This window comes from Triturus cristatus, chromosome 3_2 (genome assembly GCF_964204655.1).
Source record: "Triturus cristatus chromosome 3_2, aTriCri1.1, whole genome shotgun sequence".
NCBI lineage: Eukaryota > Metazoa > Chordata > Amphibia > Caudata > Salamandridae > Triturus > Triturus cristatus.
Genome location: NC_140584.1, coordinates 842,609,915 through 842,633,212, shown reverse-complemented (window position 1 = coordinate 842,633,212; position 23,298 = coordinate 842,609,915). Strand labels below are relative to the sequence as shown.

The following is a 23,298-nucleotide window of genomic DNA, read 5'->3' as shown; positions in this document are numbered from 1 at the left end:
TGGATAGCGTAGGGGTAAAAATTACTATTCCCACTCCAGAGAGTGCAACAGTAGGGAAAACGTTGGATAGCGGGAATGGAAAAATTACTATTCCCACTCCAGTGAGTGCAACAGTAGGGAAAGCGTTGGATAGCGTAGGGGTAAAAATTACTATTCCCACTCCAGTGAGTGCAACAGTAGGGAAAACGTTGGATAGCGTAGGGGTAAAAATTGCTATTCCCACTCCAAAGAGTGCAACAGTAGGGAAAGCATTGGATAGCGGGAGAGTTAAAATTACTATTCCCACTCCAGAGAGTGCAACAGTAGGGAAATAGTTGGATAGCGGGAATGGAAACATTACTATTCCCACTCCAGTGACTCCAACAGTAGGGAAAGCATTGGATAGCGTAGGGGTAAAAATTACTATTCCCACTCCAGAGAGTGCAACAGTACAGAAAGCATTGGATAGCAGGAAGAGAAAAATTACTATTCCCACTCCAATGAGTGCAACTGTAGGGAAAGCGTTGGATAGCGTAGGGGTAAAAATTACTATTCCCACTCCAGTGAGTGCAACAGTAGGGAAAATGTTGGATAGCGTAGGGGTAAAAATTACTATTTCCACTCCAAAGAGTGCAACAGTAGGGAAAACGTTGGATAGCGGGAGGATAAAACTATTCCCACTCCAGTGACTCCAACAGTAGGGAAAGCATTGGATAACGTAGGGGTAAAAATTACTATTCCCACTCCAGAGAGTGCAACAGTACAGAAAGCATTGGATAGCAGGAAGAGAAAAAGTACTATTCCCACTCCAATGAGTGCAACAGTAGGGAAAGCGTTGGATAGCGGGAATTGAAAAATTACTATTCCCACTCCAGTGAGTGCAAAAGTAGGGAAAGCGTTGGATAGCGTAGGGGTACAAATTACTATTCCCACTCCAGTGAATGCAACAGTAGGGAAAGTGTTGGATAGCGTAGGGGTACAAATTACTATTCCCACTCCAAAGAGTGTAACAGTAGGGAAAACGTTGGATAGGAGGAGGGTAAAAATTACTCTTCACACTCCAGTGAGTGCAACAGTAGGGAAAGAGTTGGATAACGGAGGGTAAAAAATACTATTCCCACTCCTGAGAGTGCAAAAGTAGGGAAAGTAATGATTTAAATTTAAAATAAGATTACATTAATTATCAATACCAATAAAAAGTTAATTAAAAATAATTACCAATTAATTAATTAATTAATGGTTTCTGAACCATTGCAAGCACTTATTAAGGCAACCCAGCAAACCCAAATACAGTACATTGGAGTAGTCTAGCTTAGAAGTAACTAAAGCATGTACCACCAACATTCACTGGAAATCATGTGGTAACAGAAAGAGAAGTTTCTTTATAGTCTCATTAATGAAAAACAAGAACTTACCACAACTGATACCTGGGGCTGAAAAGAAAGTCATTGATCGAAATTGACTCCCAAATTCTTAGCCACTGCAGAGGGTGAGGGGCGAAGGAAATGCATCTGGCCAACAATTCTCCCACCACAAGGTGGAAGCGGGTCCACACAGAAGAATTTCTATTGTATCAGAATTGCCCTGCAGGTTATTGGCCCAGTTCATCACTGGTCCCAAGCAAGCCTTAATGGATTCCTGGGATGCCGAAGAGCCATTTTCACATGAGTGGAGGAGCTGAGTATCGTCTGCATAAGAGATTATCTTAATACCAAAAGATTTAACCAATGAGGCCAGTGGAAATATGAAATAAAGTCAAGCTCAGGGATGAGTCCTGAGGTACTGGGAAGTTGAGAGCTTTGATTTCATCCCAGGCACAAAACGCATAGTATGGGTTTTAAGTCTCCTGCGTGGTATCAGCTTTGCCAGTCAGGAAAATGAAGTAAGAGAATGATCTGACCATGTACCTGCCATAGGGCCCACCACCACTAATGCAATGTTAAAGAAAATAAGATCAATTATGTGTGCGGCTGAATGTGTGAGGTGGAGAAACACATAAAGTTAGCTTAAAGAGACACTAATGCCTCAATTAATGTGACAGCTAGGGAATCCTAGGATTATCAGCATGCACGTTAAAATCTCCAAGTAGGAAGAAATTAGTGTATTGCAGTGTCCTATGAGCAACTGCTTCATCTATGGTAGCGCCTGGCGTTAGCAGCGCACATGCGCTGCTAACGCCATGCGAGGGCTTCTTGTAATCGATACAGATACAGGTTGCCCCCTGTTTCCATTCGCTAGCGTCATCGTGCATGCTAAACCCTGGCTTCCAATTCTTTGTGAGGCTTTTTAGTCCCTCCCGGTTACCACCCTGTCCGGTTTTAGCCCCGCCCACCTGGACTGGATGCTTTACTGGCGGCGTGACACTCTCCCCTTCATTACTCGGTGTAGGCACTTTTTCACTTTACAGCAGTGTTTTATCACAGCATAGCATCCTGCACTGCGTCCGCACCAAAAACAGAGCAGGCTGCCTAAAACGGCTTGCATCTTCTGCCGGCAACGGATCAAATGCTTTCACTTTTAATTTGCAGCCGCCCTTCCTCACAGTATAGCAGCCGCTTCTTGAGGCTGTGCAACTTTAGTTTTTTTTTGCATGGCACCTGTAGCTAAACTCGAGCAGGCTGTCTTGAATGGCTTCCGTCGGCAATGGAACAATCGCTTTCACTATTAATTTTCAGCCGCGTTTCATCACAGCATGGCAGCTGCTTGCGAAGGTCGCATGCCTTTCTTTTTTTCCACCATGGTGCCTGCAGCTAAAACAGAGCAAGCTGCCTAAAATGGCTTCTGCTCACTGCTGGCAACAATCAAGCTTTTTTACGTTTAATTACACAGCTTCATAGCGGATGAGCTGAGCGCCGAGCAGAAGAAGCAGCCAATGCTTGTTTAATACTGCAGGCAGGATAATGTGTGAACATACTTTATCAGCACTGCGCGCGTTTCACTAGCGCAACGCTGGTTTCACTTTCATTGTTGTGTATTTTATATGGTCTCCCCTCCTCTCCCCCAATTAGTCAGCAGGCTCCAGCACAGCCCTCCCTCTCCATCCGCCTGGCTCCTCAGCTCTGCTGTGAGACAGTCGAGGCTGGAGCCCCATGACTGATTGGGAGGGAGAGCAAACAAAATACACAAAAATTAAAGCGAAACAAGCGCTGATAAAGTATGTTAACAAATGTTAAAAAAACATGCAGCTCCTCCGGCCGTTAACTGGATTTGTCTCCGTGGAGTACTGCAGGTATTTGCTCTCTCAGCGTCGTGCCCTTTCATGAGTGTCGTGCTGGTTTTGCTTTCGTTGTCTTGCCTTTACCCCCACTCCTCCCAACTCTCTTCTCTCCCTCCCTTCTCTCCTCCCTCTCCCCCTCCCTTCCCTCCGCCCTGCCCCCTTCCTCTCCTCCCTCCCCTTCCTTTCCAAACAGTGAGCGAGCTCCACTGTTTTTGTCGGAGTAGACCTAAGTGGACACAAGCCTTTTTAGAGCTCGTGCCTGCGTTGCAGTGCACAGCCTGCTCGCGCTGCGAGAGCCCTTTTGTATGGGGTTTTGAAAGCTGACCACACGCTTGTGCGTGTGATCAGGCTTCGCCGGCAGGCAAAGGCACGCGATTGGGCAAAGGCGGGCGCATGTCCCGCCTTTGCAACGCCCATTCCCGACCGTGTCTAGCACACACAGCAGCGCACGTTCGCCTCGCTGCCGCACTCCCTCCCCCCGCTCCTCTGTGGTGCGCGCGCACCACTGGCTCCCCCACTGCTTGTTATGTGTTTGAGAACGCTTGCTGCCGATGTCAGCCCTGTGCAGGCTCCAGCTCCCTCGGCACCGTAACCCAGCTCCACTGTCTCTTTGACTCGCTTGTGACTAAAAGACTTTAACCTTCGCCCTACAGTACGCGCCATCACTTGATCGAAGAGCCCCACAAGCCATTGGTTGGCACAGCTCCCATTGACTTGCCTTGACCATCGAGCTTGCACGCAGTCTCAGAACCGAGTCGTCTTCACTTCTTAATTCTGAGACGCTCGAAGTTCTCTCGTGCATGTCACCATGGCTACCCGAGGCGGCGATGCGGACGACTCTTGCAGACCCTACCAGGTGGCAGTGCTTGGCGCCTCTGGTTTCACTGGCCAGTTCGTGGTGGAAGAGCTAGCACGGTTTACGTCCAGTTCAGTGTATCATCGCTGCACTGGGCCGTGGCAGGGAGAAACCGGCAGCATACGTATATTCATTTAATAAATGCCTTTAGGTTTCGTTTGTTCTTATAAATGACAGAGCATTATTTTTAAATGAATATACATCGGTTTTTTTTCTGGGAAAAAGGAATGTATGTGAAACGAGACACCAATTAAATCTTCCATTGTAACTTGAGGTTCAAGGTAGCAAAATCTTGGATGTGTTTGGGAACTTGTATTTTCAGAGATGTGCAGTCTGCAGTTATTTTTCAGGGGAATGGGAACTTTTCGGGTTCTGTAAATTTAGTTGTATGCAAATTGCTAAGTAGTCGCCGGGTTACTATGAAAATAAAAACGCCAGAAAACATGTCAACCTCATACCGCAGAACTAATAGCGATGTAGTGCATCGGGTTGACTGCTCAGAAGAACTCTTGTGTAAGCTGCAGGCAACAAGTCCCAGTGTGGGACAGCCGAGCCTTTCATTCTTCCGAGATCGATAACATACTTTCCATCAAACTGAGTAAAAATCATGCTAATTGAAACAATTATTGACCCATATTTACTGAGGCTGTTTAACTATGTATACAACACAGCCCTCCTATATTCTGGGAGAGGTTCAGTTGCCCCGCTTAGCTGCGCCTGTTCTTGCCCCCCTGCTCGCAGGCTGCCGCAGGACACCGCCCCCTCCCCAGCTACAGGACTGCAGTAATGATCTAACAGGCTTCGATAAGCAAATTAGTCCCAGCAGACGCCAGTCAATACCTGCTTGCTCTCGCTCACTCCCCGCGGCAGCTTTCCTCACTGCGCGCTACATTAGTAGTATTTGTCTACAATGGAATCGAGCTCCTGTCCACCGGAGTCATCTGGTGGAGTTAGGAGTGTTGTCATACATTGATATTCATCAAAGCCTCAGCCTGACAGAAGACCACAGGCCAGTTTTCGTTTTCCATGTTGGTTGTGGCAGCTCACTCCAAGTGGGCCTTCCCATTTGTCGAGATATGCACACTTATTCCTACCTGTTTCGACAGCGATGAATTGTGTTCATTATTGCAGAGGGTGTGAAGAGAGAGAGAACAAGCATTTGCAATGCAATTGGTCTCGCATTTACGTAAGTTTGAGCTATTGGCATTGTAATGATTTGGTTTTTAAAACATAAATAAAAGGCATTGCCATTTACAATGCCAATAGGTTAAACTTGCGTAAATGCGAGACCTATTGCATTGCAAATGCTTGTTTATTTTTGCTGGTTCATTCTTCACTTCCTCCCTTTAAAAGTCAAGTATAAAATTCCTCTCCTCCGAAATAATCCTGTTGCTTTTTGCAGCCTTGGTCCAGCTTTCTAAAGGCACTGTGGGAGCGAAGGCACGCCAGCTCGATTCACAAGAAACGTGAATCTGAACTCACCAAGAAGCATTTAGGCAGCTCACACTACATGCGTTTAGTCATGTACATACATAGACTGCCAGGCGCACGCACATATCATCCATCCTTCCATACATACAAGGCAGCAGACAGAACGAGTTGGGCTTCAGAAAAAACACAGAGAAGTGGAAAGGGATTCTCTTCAGAGATATTCGAGGACCCCTCTTTGCAGGAACAGTAAGAGAATTTGCAAGGGGATATAAACAGGGTGTCAGTGGGACTGAAAAGGTGCAATCTCTTCAAAAGGTTTGCTACTGTGTGCTATCTGTGGTGGCGTCCACTCTATAAAGATTCTAATGCAAGGGGCACTTCATTCAATTTAAACGCCTGTCAAGCATACAATCAGCTGCCAGCTCTAAGATGTTAACAATGCTGAAAACAGACTGGGGCGACGAGAAAGAAATATTGCATTTGAAATTTTTGGGGCAGAACAGCACAAAGGAGAAAATGGTGGGTGTGCAGCAATGACGCAATGGTGTCCTGGAGCTATAGATTTATATCTTTTGTTTGTGTGCCAATTGTTAGGAATTCATTGCAAAATAGATTGGCAGCTGAGGGGATTGATAGATTTATGGAGGTGTTTTTACACCAGCATTAAATCTTGTCTACTGGAACATGGAATGTTCGTCTAGCTGCTGTGCAAATACCTACCCAATACTTTATTACCTGTACTGGACAAACGGTAACTAACATGTTTTGTGTGTAGGACTTACTATCAGATGAGTTGCTGCATGTTGGAAGGTGGAATCTGACTATATGGTTGCCCCCAACTTTCTGCCTGGTATTTGGATGCTTTTTGACTAGTCTGGCTGGGATCCTGCTATCCAGGACCCCAGCCTATCTGCTTCCTCCCTAAAACTGATGTGAGTACCCTAGGTACATTCCAATTGGATACTGAGGACACCCTACCAGCCCCTTGTAGATGGTACCCTAGGTACCCAGGGCATGGGTCCCTCAGAGGCCTACCAGGGCTGCAGCACTTATTGTGCCACCCTGGGACAGCCATACCAAATGACACCACCAGACCACTACTGTAGTCTGGGTAAGGTTGTGCTTGCACCCCCTTACAGGGATACAGGTACCCTGTATCCCACCTATGTACAACACATGTATTCTCATTGGTCACCCCTCAAGCAGGCCTTACTAATCCTACAAGGCAGGGTCCTGAGATATGTGTGAGTGGGGACCCCTACCTGAGTAGGGCCCCTCTGCAACCCTCGTAAAAATCATTGCTGGGTTGTTTGTAGTGTAACAACAAACAATTGATGGACGGAATGCTGACAATGCAGACATTCTCCCCCAGTCAAGAGATCTGGGTTAAATCCATCGTTCTTTTGCCCACTACACCACCCCAGTTTAGACATGGCCATATGCAAATCAGTCTTGACCCTGTGCCTCATGGGAACAGTCCAGCCCGAACTGCCAAGCCATGTCTTCCCTGGACCGGAATCAAGCATCCTAGGACCGGTTTCTGGCTATCAGCCGTCATCAGCCAGGATAGCTTGACTCCAGTGGCGTAGTGAGCACGGGTCCCACGTCTGGGAATACCCATCCCTCTTAGGGCGAAAAGCGTTACAACAAACAATTGATGGACGGAATGCTGACAATGCAGACATTCTCCCCCAGTCAAGAGATCTGGGTTAAATCCATCGTTCTTTTGCCCACTACACCACCCCAGTTTAGACATGGCCATATGCAAATCAGTCTTGACCCTGTGCCTCATGGGAACAGTCCAGCCCGAACTGCCAAGCCATGTCTTCCCTGGACCGGAATCAAGCATCCTAGGACCGGTTTCTGGCTATCAGCCGTCATCAGCCAGGATAGCTTGACTCCAGTGGCGTAGTGAGCACGGGTCCCACGTCTGGGAATACCCATCCCACTTAGGGCGAAAAGCGTTACAACAAACAATTGATGGACGGAATGCTGACAATGCAGACATTCTGCCCCAGTCAAGAGATCTGGGTTAAATCCATCGTTCTTTTGCCCACTACACCACCCCAGTTTAGACATAGCCATATGCAAATCAGTCTTGACCCTGTGCCTCATGGGAACAGTCCAGCCCGAACTGCCAAGCCATGTCTTCCCTGAACCGGAATCAAGCATCCTAGGACCGGTTTCTGGCTATCAGCCGTCATCAGCCAGGATAGCTTGACTCCAGTGGCGTAGTGAGCACGGGTCCCACGTCTGGGAATACCCATCCCACTTAGGGCGAAAAGCGTTACAACAAACAACCCTCGTAAAAATCATTGCTGGGTTGTTTGTAGTGTAGCCATACCATATACTCTTAACCGCATTATAAGTATATCGCAATAGCGTGATAACATGAGAATGGCTACACAGAACTATATTGTGTTTGGTGTCAAACATGTAGGAATCATACTCCCAGTCCAGCCATGGGCATGAGGGCATGATTCCCCCCTGATAGAGGGGCAATATGGGAAAAGCGGCAGAATTTAGACACCAATTTAAAAGTGCACACGTATAACAAAATGGATGCTACCCGCCACCCACACGACTCTGGCTGCCTGTTGCTGGGCAAAACCCCAGCAGCTGGACAATAGGGATCCTGTTGCAGGGAGGTGCCAGCCTTCCCAGACAGGCTATGTGGATTGGAACTGGGTGGGTGCACCATAGGATGCCTTTCAGAGTTGCACGTAGGCTGCTACAGCGCCTACATTCTGCATACACCGCCTGGAACTGGTTCAGGGGCATCCTGCCCCTCGCCCAGGCGGGAAACACACAAAGGGGAGAGGGTGTAGCCACCCTTTCCCGCCTCAACTCCCATTGGTGATCTGGACCCTCCCCTAATCTCTTGGATAAAGGTGAATACTGTGTCCCCAGAGCCTCAGATTAATCTTGGACTTCACAGACTTGACCTTCGACAAGCTGCTGCCCAGCTGACTGAAGAAATCTCCCTTGGGGTAAAGGAGTTACCCCCCTGCTTGGAAGGCACCTGAAACACTGCAAGTGACCCAGTTGGAACTTCGCTGCTCCTTCGGACATCGACGACTCCTCTCAACCTTGAGGTGGGTTTCCTAGCATCCCAGAGGCCAGTGAATGTGCCCAGCAAGTCTGAGCACCATGGACCGCGTGGGTGCCGAGATCCCCAATACCCCAGGATACCAGCCACCTCTTGCGTAGCACACGACCCTGACCAGTGGTAAGTTGTACTTTGGCCCCATATTGAGCCAACCTCTCAGCAGCAACTGTTCCAAAGATCAGCGCCCTAGCTCACTTCGGTGGCCCGTGGGCACCCTTTTACGCACTCCAAATTGCTGCCTCCCATGGTCCCTTGTCTCTCAACTTGTGGGCCCTAGCAGAGGTCAATCTTTAGTTTTAAGAGCTCCTCTGATTGCTCCAGGCCTGCTTTACAGTCTCCTTGAAGGAGACCTCGCTCAGACCTCGTGGGTTTGCACCAGTAGCTGATTTGTTCATCTTGCGTGGGTTGCGGTTGCCAAGGCTTAGTGGATCCGATCCAGACACTAACATTGCAGCGACCCTCATCCTTTGTGGGACAGTTGCCTTCCCAAAGCTGGCCTTCCTTGAAGCCTCCCGGAGCCCGTGGCTGCAGATCCAAGCTACACCTTTTCCACTTGAAGCACCCGACATTGAAGGGCTCTTTTCCTTGAGCTCCCTGGTCACTGTGCCGTGACCCAGACTCTGTCCCCTCTGCTTTCAGGTTCTCCTCTACAAGATCTACAACTTCATTCTTCACAGCATCATCGACGCTTTTGGCTAGCAGCAGTTTTGTACATTTTCCCATTGAAAATCAGCCCACGACCCGACATCGAAAACGCCCTATGCACCCGGCTTCCCTGGGGCAGGTAACAGTGGTACCTCGGTACTCCCGTGGTAGTGGGCTCCTCAAAAGCTTAACTCTAAGTTTTTAACTTTGAACTCCTGCTAGAAGTGTCTTTAATCTGTTTAAATCAAACCGCGACATTCTCCATAGGCTTTAATAGAGATCCCGATAGCAGCTATTACCACTGCACGCGCCTCCTGTGGGTCCCCTTCCTCCTCACCTGGGGTGGATTCTCAAGGGGCCAGCGATCCTAAATGCCCTAGGCATTGTCTGTAGAATTGTTGTGGTTCTTATACCACTTTTTTAATATATGGTTTGGTCCCCCCCTTGGGCGCTGTGATTCCAGTGCTATTTATTGTATCTATAAATGCTTGTTTGAATTGTAACTTTACCTCTAGCCTCATAAAGAGACTTGTGGGATTCTGTTTAGAATAAATATATATATTTTATATATATATACCTGTGTGGACTACTCTTTCATTTGGTCATTCAAGAGGTTATCTATGGTAAAACAATAAGCTTAACACTCCTTCAAGACTTAGCCTTCTTTCGACATTTCCACAAGAGGCCTACACCCAACATCCACTCCCCTACTACTCATACCACAGATGAAGTTTCACTGTGCTCTGAATTAAACAAACAATTAGTATTGCAATTGTAATTAGGGGTAGGCCCATTACGTAAGGGGTACCTGCTCTGTCAGGAATTCAAGCCGGATCCCTTTTTCTTTAACTATTTTGACTTGTTCTCTGTATAATACCTTTTGATGCTTTTTCATCTTCCTTCTCTACTATACACATGAGCACTTATCTTCACTTCTTTCTCCTACCTTGGAAATAACTGCGTTAGTATCATATGCTACGTATTATGTCTCATTTATATTTTTCATTTTTTAATATGAAAATAAATTGATGCTTACAATTCAATTGACTTTTGGTGACCGTGTATCTCCCTGCTGAATGTGCCTCTACTTTGAATTCTTGATTATATGGATTAATTTTATATTACACTCTTTTACAGTTATTATTTGAGTGTTTTCAGGAGTGTTGGGGACCAACTGTTTTCCTTACTCCTCTCCTTTAGTGGCGTCCCTGTATGTATAGAGCATTTTTTGTTTTGTTTGAAGACTTCTTGAAGGTCCTCGGAAACCTTTCGGCCCATAAAGTTTGCATTCTTTAAAAGCTCTTTTATGGGGGATTAGAAGAACACCTTTCCTTTGTCGTTTGGAAGATTATCTCTTTGCCCGCACATGACAACGTTTCTCATGTTTACCCAGTCATGTTAAGCTTGGCATTCTGGAACTTTTAGTCCTGAATTTATAATGGAACAAACAGGACTGCAAGTCCCAGAAGGCAACGTTAGTGGGCTTTTTCATCGCCGCTCTCTCTGATGCCTGATGTGTCCCCACCTTTTTTACATTTTCTCTGGTACTAACACCGCCTTCAATGGAGTTTGCATAGCCAAAGAATTCCACTTGCTATTTTTTCAAGCGAGTTCCACCCTACTTTCGCTTTCATTAAGCTCCATCCCACCACGGGTAACTGCTGGGTAGAGCTTCGCCCTGCCCCTAATGGCACACATGTCGTCCTCTGTGGTTAACTCTGTGTGGTGGGCGATGTTTCATGTGATTTCAAAGGTTTACTGGTGCTTTAAACTGCCCGTGACTTGTGACAGTTCATGCCTCCTCTATTTACAGAAACGCACAATTGGGGGCGGCCAGAGGAAGAGGCTTGCACGCCTTCCTTTTCTGTTGGCTTGGATGTTATTCCTCAGGCTCTGGTCGGTGATGAGTTGTAGATGAACAGCACACACCCTAGAGCAGGATCCGGGAGCAGGCAGCCTCGCCTATGGTGGTTCACTTGCAGTGGTGTGCAAACTACTCTCCCCCAAGCTAAAGGCACCCCTTTGCAATAACATACTAAAGCTTGTGAGAAAGTGATCGCCGCTTTGTCTTTTAAAATGCACGGTTAATTTGTCCCATAAGACTTACACTGCGAAGTATGTTTTACAAAGGACATTGTTAATTCTTCGTAGGCTCGTAGTGCCAAAAGAGAATATGTGACAGCCTGTTGCCGACAGCGGATTACGGCGGCTTCCTCTGGAAACAGATGACAGATAAGCACCTGTAAGGTGTATTACGAGAGCCGCTAATCAACCAGTTCCTAAAATCCAAGTTACGCAATCTCGGCAGCCAGAATGACCCACTGTAGCTAACAGGGTTCTATTTTGAACTCTTATGCAGGCCATACCATGCTGCCGCTAATGTTAAGAAATGCAATTTAAGGTCTCTTTTCCTACGTATTTAATGCAGTCCATGAACTGTAATGTGTGGATCCTTTGATTAAGTTAAAGCCATTTGCTTTGCTAATGGTATTGTATTCTAGCTTGGCATTATTTAGTGTATATTTGTGATATATGCATATATTTGCATATATTTGCTCTCCCCTCGCCCCTTTCGTCTGCCTCATGCTATTGTACTCCTCACTATACGAAATTAACACATACTATTCTTCTATTCATTCACCTCCCAAATCTGAAACACTGCTCTTTTCCTACTAACTCTATGTTTTAAACTACTACACAACTAACAAAACAATTCTAACTACATTCAACTACAACATAACACAAATTTACACTAAATAATACAAAGCTAGTACCTTACGCCCCGATTTTGCCATTACTGGGGATGCCAAGAGGAAGGTTGGGCACATCAGAGGCAGTATTGACAACCTGGCATACGGCAGACTTACACACTCCGGGTGATTTGTATAGGGACGGTGCACTGTTAACATTTGAGCCGTTGGCCGAAGAGTCTGGGTTGCCAGCGGGCCAATTCCTTTTACATACCTCTCTTTTGAAGGCTCTGTCAAACATTTGGGGTGATCTGACGACTGAACCACCGACACATCTAGTGTTGCAATATCTACGTTATGGGGGCAGGATCGCATGTAGTACACAGGCTAGTGGAGGCGTTGCTCACACACACAATGAAACCGATGCAGCGTCTCCGAGTACGATGGGAGACAGACAGGGGCCGACCTTGGACAGAGAAGGAGTGGGATGCCATATTGGCAGGAGCCAGGAATATACAGAGAAATTCCAGATTTAGGCTCACACAAACATATCATACAAAGGGCATACCTCTCACCGGACATCATAAACAGGTATTTTAACACTGCCGCTTCTGCATGCGCATGCTGTCAACAACTAGGCGCAGATCTGCTTCACATTTTGTGGGCTTGCACATCTCTTCAGCATTACTGACGGGAAGTAGTCACGACTTTCAACTCCTGTACAGACATGCAGCTGCCAATGTCATGGGAAACCTGCCTCCTTGGGCTCTATGCCAGATCTAAAAAAAAGCAAAGTTGCCTCGAGATTTCATGATTTAGGCTTAATTACTGCAAAGCGCCTCATAACCAAGAATTGGAAAAACACGAATCCTCCAGTAACACCCAACTGGCAGTGCACATTTCTGACATGGGCACAAGCGGAAAGTACGGTGCTGCATAGGGAAGAGACAGCGGGTCTCCGTAAATACCCTATTGCGCAAGATTGGGACGCATTCCTCACTACATTGCGTGCCACTATCGCCATTACTGCAGATGGCACACTGGTCACTGATCAGTGAATGCACCATAAGACTGTTCCTCATATTCCTGGCTCAGAACATGGGAAGATATGCACTCCCTAGCTGCTTCGTTAGACACTGGGGTCGCCTCTCCTAGTTGGTAATTACACCTAGCTGCACGCTCTGTTCCATTGCACTGTGTGAAATAGGTCCAACAATATCTCCACATACCCAACCAAGAGAAAATGATTTCATTAGTATTTCGTTGATGGCAAACTTCCTCACCCGCCCCTTTTTTTAAGTTCCTTTCCCTTTCTTTATTTATTCATTTATTTATATAAGTATTAGTTTGGTTTGTAAAGTTTTAGATAATAAGCTTTATTGGACATTTTCAGTGCTTTCATTTCATAAAATGCCACTGGACGGAAATGTTATTCTTGTTATCTAGTAACGTGATGATCGAAAAGCAGCAAATGTACATTTGTGTTATAGGTGCATAGGAATGTTTCAGTATGTATTTAGTCCAATGAGTCGGGAGTTAGTTATGTTTAGGAATGATCATAAATTCCAAATCATGCTGCGGAAGCAATGAGAGTGATGGCACACTGAAATTCCAGTATGCATATCTCGTTGAAATGTAAGTCATGTCCTTAGCAAATGCAATGTCATCACCAACAATAATCTGTAGAAATACAGGAAGTATTCAGTTGTTTTTTGTATTGTATGCATGATATATATATTTGGAAATGCTGTGAATGTACATGATCACAACTCTGTTTAACCCTTTCGCTGCGGCGGGAATTGGGAGGGGGTTTCCCGGCACCTGTGGAGCAGAAGTTGGAGGGTGATTTTTTCACCCAATATCAGCTCCCGGACCCTGACTCTTTGCCCTTGCACAGTGCAGTGCACAAAGTGCTTTCTCATGAGTGAAGGGATATCAATAGCTCTGCATTCCTTCAATTTTTGGGCATGCGGTATGCTTTGGAGGGGTTTTCAGACTAATTCCTGCAATCCGTCGAGGTGGATTACCTGATGGCTGGCTTCTCTTCACAGGGCATGGTGCTTTCAGATGATGCTCTTCCTTCTGGCCCTATGGATAAAAAGGTGGAAGGGGAAGTGAAGAGGTCATTTGCAGCCCCCAATTTTTCCATCATGGCTCCTGCCGATAAGAATTATATGGTCCAATCCCTTCCAGTCACTGGCACAGCAGATGAGTGAGGGAGGAGATACTACCTCTCTGCTGGCGTTGCTTGAGCTCCAGGTCAACTATTTGTAATGTAATGTAATGTAAGGGGCACTTCTATAGCGCGGCTGCAACCCAACGGGTATCCTGGCACTGGGATTACCAAAAGACACTGTGTTTAACTGAGATTGAAGAACAGAGCTGAGAATTAATCTCTAGGAAAGAGTCTAGTTTTCAATTGCTTCCTGAAGCGTGACAAAGTATCCATTTGTCTAAACTCAATTGGCAGAGTGTTCCAGAGCCGGGAGGCTACAAAACTAAATGATCTGCCTCCCAGTCGAACTTTGACACGGGGACTGCATATCAGACTGGCTGAAAAGGAACGCAAGCTTCTTGCTGGGGAGTACCACAGAAATCTCCTCTGTAAGAGCTCAGGCCCCATTTTATGTGCTGCCCTACAAATGATACAGAGTGCCTTAAACTAGACTCACTGCACAATGGGCAGCCAGTGAAGATCTTTTAGGGCAAGCGAGGCTGATGCTCTGTGTTGTCTGTTTAACGCATGCTTAGCTGCAATAGGCTGTATCCTTTGCAGTTTTTTTAGCAATGAAGCTGGGGCTCCTAGGAGAAGGGCATTGCAGTAATCTAATCTGCTCATAATAATGCTCCTTACCACTTGAAGTCTAGCTGAGGCAGGTAGTAAAGGAAGTATTTTCCGAAGGACTCGGAGCAGAGATAGACAGGTGCTCACGGTTTTATCTACTTGAGAATCCAATTGTAGATTACTGACTAGCAGTACTCCTAGATTACCCGCTGTTTTAGCACGCAGTGGAGGATTGTTAGCAGAGGTTGCCAGAAATCTACTGGCAGGGGGCGAGGGACTTTACTTGCAGCACAGCAGAGTACTTCCGTCTTGTCCCCATTAAATTGTAATGAGTTATCTCTGAGCCAGCCTACTGTTTCTCGCATGCAGCTATGGAGTTTCTCCAGAGGAACTGCATCATTGCCCTCAAAGGAGAAGACAAGTTGGGTATCGTCCGCATAATTTATAACGTCAATGCCATTAGATTTTATGAGAGAGATAAGTAGGCACAGGTATAAATTAAAAATAATTGGGCTGATTGCCGAGCCCTGCGGAACCCCGTGTTTTACTGGGCTATTCTGGGAGAGAAATGGCCTCAAGGTCACTGCCTGCTGTCTGTTTGAGAGATAGGACTGCAGCCAGTCCAGTGCCTTGCCCACAATGCCACTCTCCTCAAGCCTTCTGATCAAGATCTTATGGTTGACCGACATCTCCTTTGATAATTTGTGTTCCTCAGCAGCACAAGGGGCTTCCATTGCTGTGTGTCACCATATTTGGGTGCAGGCATAGAAGACGAATGCTGCACAGTAATCTGTCCTCTTGAATCTGCCTTTTGAGGATTCAAGGGTGTTTGGACTTGTGGAGACAGTGAGGCAGTCGGCAGAGAATCAGAAGCTGGTTGCTCCCGTTCGCCGTCCCTCCAACGGGAGACGTGTTTGATATCATCATGCCTTTGTCTATCCTCAGGCTATGGGGGCCAGCCCTTTTGAGGCTGTAGTTGTGGCCGGGGGGGCCTGGAGGTGACAAATCCCGGTCTCAGTCAACTAGGGCCTCATCCACTACTTCTCCAAAGCAGTGACTATCCATCCCTTCCAGTTGGAGCTCAGCTTCACTTCTTTTGTAACCAGTGGCAGGACATATCAGATGCCTGGGCAGTTCAGATGGTGACCTCCGGTTACCAGATCGAGTTTTTATCTTGCCTGCCTTTCAAAAGAGACTACTCAGCCCCAGAATGCCGTAAAGCAAGCAACCTTGCTGGAAGGTGGTCGTCTTCTTTTGGAGAAGGCAGCAATAGTTGAGGTCCCGCCACAGAAGAGGGGACTGAGTTATTATTCCTTCCTGTTTCTTGTGCAGAAATCCTCAGGCAAATTCTGTCTGGTTGTGGATGTCAAAGGAGTGAATATGCACATTCCACATCGACACTTCAAGATGGTGACCTTACAGTCAATTCTTCAGTTGGTTCATCAGGGGAGCTTCCTCGCTGTCTCTGGTTGTGGAGTCAGGAGGAGATGGTTTCCACTCTGCAGGTGCTCTCCTAGGCACATCTCCATTTGTATCCTCTCATGCATCACCTTCTTTGCCACTGAGATCCAGATTCTCAGAAATACAAGGCTCTCATTCTAGTTAACCCAGAGATTTGGGAGTATCACCAGGGGTGGTTGACGCCTCTGAACCTTTCCAGGGGTTTCAGTCTCACTCCTCCTCCCTTGGTGTATCTTGATAACTGATGCATGAGCCAAAGGATGGGGGGCGGTTCTGGGAGTTTCCAAGGCCCATGGCAGATGGTCCCGCTTCGAGGGTCTCCAGTCTTCGAACGGGAGAGAGTCGATGTTGGTTTGGCAGGCTCTTCTTTGGTTTGCTCGTCTCCTTCGGGGTTGGCTGTTTGTGTCCAGACAGACAACCAGATTGTGTATGCCTATGTCAACCAGCAAAGGGTGGATGAGACGTGCTCTGTTTGTCTTTTCCCAGAAAATTGGCCTGTGGGCTGAGAGGAAACTCTCCTTTCTCTCTCTCTCTCTCTCTCTCTGCAGTCTATCTTCCAGGGAAGGAGAATGGGCCTTTCGGATCCTTGAACAGGGTGTTCCCCTCGTCTGTGACAATGTGTCGATCTCCCCTTCTGTTCAACAGATTCTCTCCAGGTTTGGTCTTCCGTGGCTGAATCTTTTTGCTTCAGAGGAGACTGCCCTTTTCCTTCAGTTTTACAACCTGATTCTTTCCATATCAGCATGGGCAATTCTCCATCCCGTGGTCTCAGGGGCTCCTGTTTACCTTTTCCTGTTTTCCTTGATTTCCAGGGTTCTTGGGATGATTCAGGTGGTTCGGCGGAAGTGGTGATAGTCATCACGGAATGGTCTCAGAGACCTTGGTTTCCCCTTCTTTAGGGCTTGGCACTGTGTCCCCATTGGCGGAGTCTCATTCACCCGTCTCCGCTGTGTGTATCTCTTCACAGCCCATCCTCTCTCATGCGCCTCCGGCTGTGGGTAACATACTTGAGTGGCTGACATTGTTGACCAGGGTTGTTCACTTGAGATAGCTCAGAAAATCCAGTTGTCTTGTCCGCATTCCACCCTGAAGTCTTGCAGTTGTCAGTGGAAGAACGGTGACTCTTGGTTTAGGGGGAAAGGGGTGTCTCCTGTTTCCTGCGATCCTGTCAGGCAGTTAGACTTTTCAAGGGATGGATTTGTGTTGGGTCTGGTGGTCTCTACTCTTTGTGCCCAGTGGGCCACTATTTTTGTCTTCAGAGGTCCAGATATGTCTCCTGTTTTTCCCTTGGTGGCAAACCTCTTAGGGAGTTTTTGGCTTCAGTGTCCTGTGTCCCGCTGTCCGGTCCCCCCTTGGGATCCTCTATTGGTGCTTCAGGCATTTTCAGGTCCTCTGTTGGTGCCTCTTTCTTCAGTTGACCTTAAATTTCTTTTTGCTAAGGTTTTGTTTTTGGTGGCGGTTTCTTCTGGTCGCAGGGTAGGTGAAATTGGGGCTTTGCTGGCTTCTCCCCCTTTTTTACATTTCTGTCCCGACAAGGTGCATCCCTACACCCTGTGGCTTCACCTTTCTCTTGCTGGTTCTTTTTAATCCTGTTTCTCTCTTTGTGACTCTGCTGCTGTAAGCCAAAGCTTGCTGATGAAAAACAAAGCGGTACAAAAAGGGGTGGTGATGGACGGAGCATCAGAACCAATCAAACACTCACACCCAGTCAACAGATCTGGGTTTGATCCATCACCGTTCTTTAGCCCACTCTGCCACCCCAGTTCAGACATGGCCAGATGAAAAACAAGTCCCGGTTCCCAAAAATGAGTGCAGGTGCACACCACCTGCAACCATCGGCACAAATTAAGCACTGTAACTAGGCCTTTCATTTTTCTGATGTTGATAAAATGAGAAACATTGGGTGGGGAAATAGTAACTTGTGTAAATTAGTGCTATATACAAGATCAGTTACCAACATTGTCATACAGGAGCTAAAGGTTGGTACTCACATACAAGGTGCTCTCTCCAGGACAGAATAAGACTGTCTTCTCCCCTCGCTGGACCTCAGTGTTGGTTAGTGGCCGAACTCTGTCCATAAAATAGAAGAGATAGTGTGGATTTCAGTAAGAATAACAATTAGAACGTCAGCTTTCCTAGATGGACAGTAAAGGAGAGTTCTAATTTTATTAGAAGAGCAGAAGAGAGTATGAGGCTCACATACATTGCATTATAATTAAACAACTTAAGAGTCTAAAAAAGGGAGGGAGAAGCAGAGGTTCATTCAGCTTCCAAGCCATACTTATCATCAATCAAATAAGGGGAAGAATGAACCACAAAGGTCTCAGGGGCAGATGTATCATCATTGTATTTTGCTAGTCCTTAATAGCGAATTTTACAGATTCGCTAGTAAGGACTCGCAAAATGCAATTTATGTAGGTTACGCAATTTAAATAGCGATTCCTACGCATTCCTTTTTTGCAACTCGCAAATTGCGAGTCGCAAATAAGGAATGGCTTCCCATTCCTTTCTATGGGCCAAGAGGCCCATAGAAAGGAATGGGAATTGCGTGCGCAATTTGCATGTACCCAATAGGTACTCGCAAATTGCGCATGCAATTTCAAGGGTGCAAGGGTGCCAAAAGGACACCCTATTGCACCCCTCAAATATGCATATGTGCACATGTGGCACACATACATGCCCTAAGGGCATTTCTAGGAAATCGCAAATTACCACCAATTTGAAGTTTGTGGTAATTTGCGATTAAGGCCAGATCGCAAATTTTGGGTGCTTCCAGAATTGCATTTAAGGAATTGCAATTTGCGATTCCTTAAATGCAGTCGCAAAATAGGGAATCGCAAATTTTGCGATTCCTTATTTAGCGATGGCCTTTTGGGATGATCCATCCCAAAAGGCTTTTTCCCGTTCGCAAACGGAAAGGGAAAACCCTTGATATATCTGGCCCTCAGTACCAGTGTCTCAGGAATATTGTATCAGAGACCCTAATCAATACGTTCATAGTCTGCAGTGTATATAATCTCCGATAGTGTCATCATAGAGTCTGTCACTTGAGTGTTCCATTCTCCAAGTGACATCATAGCCTACACCAGGAGGGAGACTGTCTGGATGTTGACAGCGGTAAGTGGATTAAAATTACATTCTATCCTGCAGGTAAATCTTTATTAAGGGAAAGGAATAGAATAGGGATAAGACCTAAAACAAAGTCGGTGTAAAGTTGATGAGTCATTAATCCATGACACCTAGTGGTCGGATCAACATGTTTCAGCCTGGAACATCCCTTGTGGGTTTATAGCCTTCGTCAGGACCAGAAGTGTGAAGACCTTACACTTTACACTGCAGATGGGTGGATTCACTCACACGTCTTCGTCAGAGAGCACATTTTGCTCCAGATGGAACGTGGTTATAGGCACCATCATTGGCCTATAACTCAAGCAGACATTTCAATTACGCCATGGTATGGAGGAGTTTTTGGACATGAGGTTTTAGCCTTTGGCTTAGAACTGTCCTTCGCAGTGCTACTGCATGTCTCTCGCCATCCGAAATGTCTGCCAACCCCAAATAACTGAATACAGCAAGCTAATTATGATTATGGCCAGAATTACTAAACTTTCTTGGAATAAAGCACTGAATTGCGTGAAATGGAGAGACATACTATATCCACAAAGATATGGTGCTGTTTCTCTCTGTCCCTGCAGTGGGGCACTTTAGGTTGGCTTGCATAATGTGCACACATTTGTACCATAGTGAAAGGGTGTGCTGGTGATGTCAAGCATTAGTTTTGTCCTGGAACAGTACTCTTTCAGGAAAAATTATGGAGAAAACGTTTCTCAAACTTTACGCCTGCCGCAAGGAGACATGAATTGATTGATGGAAAATCTTGTCTACCTTTGTTTTTTAATAGACAGGGCTTTGCATTAAAATCTATCGGAATGCCCATGTAACACCCACAAAACTTTAGGCATACTTTACAGTGCATATCAGGATGTACTCTGTAGAGTAAATCACAAAACAGCACTTTACGCCGGTGTGCATCACGGTTGTAACGCAAACCCTTGCAAAGTGTTAGTATATCTGTCCCATAGTCCTAAGAAACTAAAATGAAGGACCTAACTATCAATGGCAAAGATGGAACATTGTTGCAGAACTATCTAAAAATAAAATCACACCGTGGCATAGAAATTTACCCAGATATGAGTCAACGACAAATATGTTGATCCTTGTATTTGACACTCTGGCAAGGTATCTTGCCCATCCTTTTCTTCATTGCAAGGTTGTCCAAGTATATTTGCGAGAAGGGTGTGAAAGAGAACAATTTTTCATTTTATGTTCTTTTGAATAACAACAGTATCCCATGAAAGCAATCAATAATCCCATTATTCAAGCCCTATGGGACAAAACTCAGTGAGGCAATGGCCCTGTTCAAGGACTCTGAGGGAATTCAGCAGCAATCAGACATAAGGGCTATGTATCTGCTTCATAAGGGTGTTTTTTTATTGCATTTTAAGAATTAATGCCTTTAAATGCCATCTTAAACTTTTTATCTTTATATTTGTTTAGCTGAGATAATAAATAAATATTCATGGATAAGTGATGCAGATTGATAGGGTAGCTCACTGCACGCGAGGGACAGGTGCAATTAATGGAGGGGGCATTTTGAAGAGGCCCATAGCACTCAGAGGGACTGGGTGTTTGGGGCATTATTTGAGACTACTAAGGGCTACACCAAGATGGGCATTGTGTTCACTGTGTCTAGTGGCTTATACAGGGGTACAGTTGCTGCACAGGCATGAAGACAGTGTAACTGAGAGTGAATGTGAGTTTTCCGACATGTGCAATGCAGTGTTCTGTCTGTGGATAAATGTACCTACCTGGTTGAAATAATGATCCCTCGGTTGTGGTGGTTGAGCATTATGTGCATCACTTTTGCATGACACATTTGCAAGAATATTTAGGTATTGTCCCCAGTTGCGCAACTCAACACTGTGTCCTGATGATGGTCTTGTAGACCTTGTAGCCATAAGAGACCGACACATCGACAGTTCCTCCTCTTTTACATCATTTACAGTATCATCCTTCTCATCAGTTCATATCATTGTTGGAACAAAGAAACAACTGTATGGGACTAGGGATTCATAAGCCTATACGGTTAAGAGGATTTTGTGTTTCCAAGTGATCTTCTGATTGGATTTATTCAAAATATTGTTTGTGTGACCACCTGGGTGAAGACAGTGTGGTTATATTGATTTTTTTCTGGGTAGTGTGCTTTTCTTGTTTTTTGTGGAACAATTCTGTTTATTGAGGTCCACGATGTAAATAACACAACTTTTCTGCCGACAACCAGCGGCCGGCAGCGTACACAATAGAGGGCCAGTCGTACACAGCTGCATGCCCACAACCCAGGGGCCTACATCGATGTAGGGACCATTTAACAATAAACAAATAAAGAAAGTAAGAGAAGTTACCAGTGAAATGCAAACCATGCTTGCTCACGGTCCTCAACGTCAAGTTGGCGACCGCGAGCAAGCAAAATGACATCCCGGCGAGACTTTTTCCTCGTTCGCGATCAGCAACATCAAGTTACCGATCGCGAGTGTGGAAAATAAACCTCCCGGCGAGATTCTCAACGCGGGGACGTTAGGTTTCCCATTGCGAGTGGTCGTGTATGCTCGCGACCGCACGCGATGAGAAACTACCAGTCCGCGTTGAGAAAGCTGCCGCTCGAGTAAAAATCTACTCGAGCGGCAGAAAACTACAGCTCGCACTGTGCAAGATGCCGTTTTCAATGATTGCACAGTGCTGGATGCTTGTCCGCACTGTGCAATCATTGAAAACGGCATCTTGCACGGTGCAAACAGGGTACTACGCAGTTCGCGAAGTGCTACGCGTAGCTCGCGTAGTGCGAAGTGCACTTTGCGTGGCTGCGTGTAGCGCTACTTCGTGAACTACTCCCAGTGTTGGTTTGGAGCAGTGCCGCATGAGATGAAGGAGAGAACCCATTTGACCATAGACCCTCCAACATTTCTCCGAGTGCCCCTTGTTCCATCTTTGGATATGTGCTGGTGTAAGATACCAGTAGGATGCTATTTTGTAGGCAGACTCTGTATTCTAAAATAGATGTCATTCCATTCTTTTGAGGAGGGAGAGTGCCCCAGTTCCTCCTACCAGTGTAACTGACATTTGGATTTACTCGCAGAGCCATTGTCGGAAAGCAGACCATGGAGTTCGCAGGTAAGAAGCTCATCACCCTCCTTACGGACCAGCCAATTCTCGAAAACGGTATGTCGGAGAGAGGACGCTGTCTTATACCCCGGAGAGGTCACCCAGTGCCGAGGCTGTAGGTAATGGAACGCATCTGAACCGGGAAGATGTTGAAGTTGATCGAAGGGGATAATCCCCAAAGGGTTGAAAAGGGAGCCTACCCATTTGAACCCTTGCTCGTGCCATTGACTGAACACTTCCGAGCCGCATCCAGGGGAGAAGTCAGGATTATCGACAATCTGTGACATCGGGGAGGGGAACGTCATCAGGCCCCACCTAGGGGCAATGCAGTCCCATATTTTCATAGTGGGAGGAATGGCAAGAGAGGGCACTCCTGATGGGTGCCATGCGCTATCGGGAACGTAGCAGATGACGTTCCATTGTCCCGTGTGGAGGCTCTGTGGGCACTGTAAATACAGCAGATCCATTTGATGAACATGTCCCCAAAGCCAAAGTGGCAGAGAGTTTCAAGTATGTATGGCCAATGGACGCAGTCAAACAATTCCTCTGCGTCAATGGAGAAGAAAAGAGCTTCTTTTCGTGATCTCTGAATAATATCAAGTAGGTGCAAAAGCCTTTTTGTATTGTCCTCGCTTTGTCTCGTGGGGATAAAGTCAGCTTGGTTGGGGTCAACCAGCCCAGGCATGACCGGGTTCAGACGGGAGGCCAGGATCCAGGCAAAGAGTTTGGCATCTATATTGGGTAGGGGGATGTGTCTCTTGGACCCACTGTTTCCAGGATCCTACGATATGTACGCCTCCATCATCAAGTCCATCAACGCGCCCGAGTTGAGGAAAGAGTTATAGAGTCGCGTAAGAAGGGGAGCCAACTACTGAAAGAAGGTTTTATCAAATTGGCCCTTGAACC

General features: G+C 46.3%; 1 protein-coding gene across 2 annotated transcripts in view; it reads right to left on the bottom strand.

Annotated features, from left to right (window-relative positions):
* The window catches only part of KIF12 (kinesin family member 12), a 417,773-nt gene that overhangs the window by 238,852 nt on the left and 155,623 nt on the right, over positions 1 to 23,298 (bottom strand). For both annotated transcript variants that reach the window (XM_085649101.1, XM_085649102.1), the window contains exon 3: positions 18,165 to 18,243. In XM_085649101.1, coding sequence (XP_085505227.1) covers positions 18,165 to 18,243 — 79 coding nt within the window. The remainder of the gene's footprint in view (positions 1 to 18,164; positions 18,244 to 23,298) is intronic.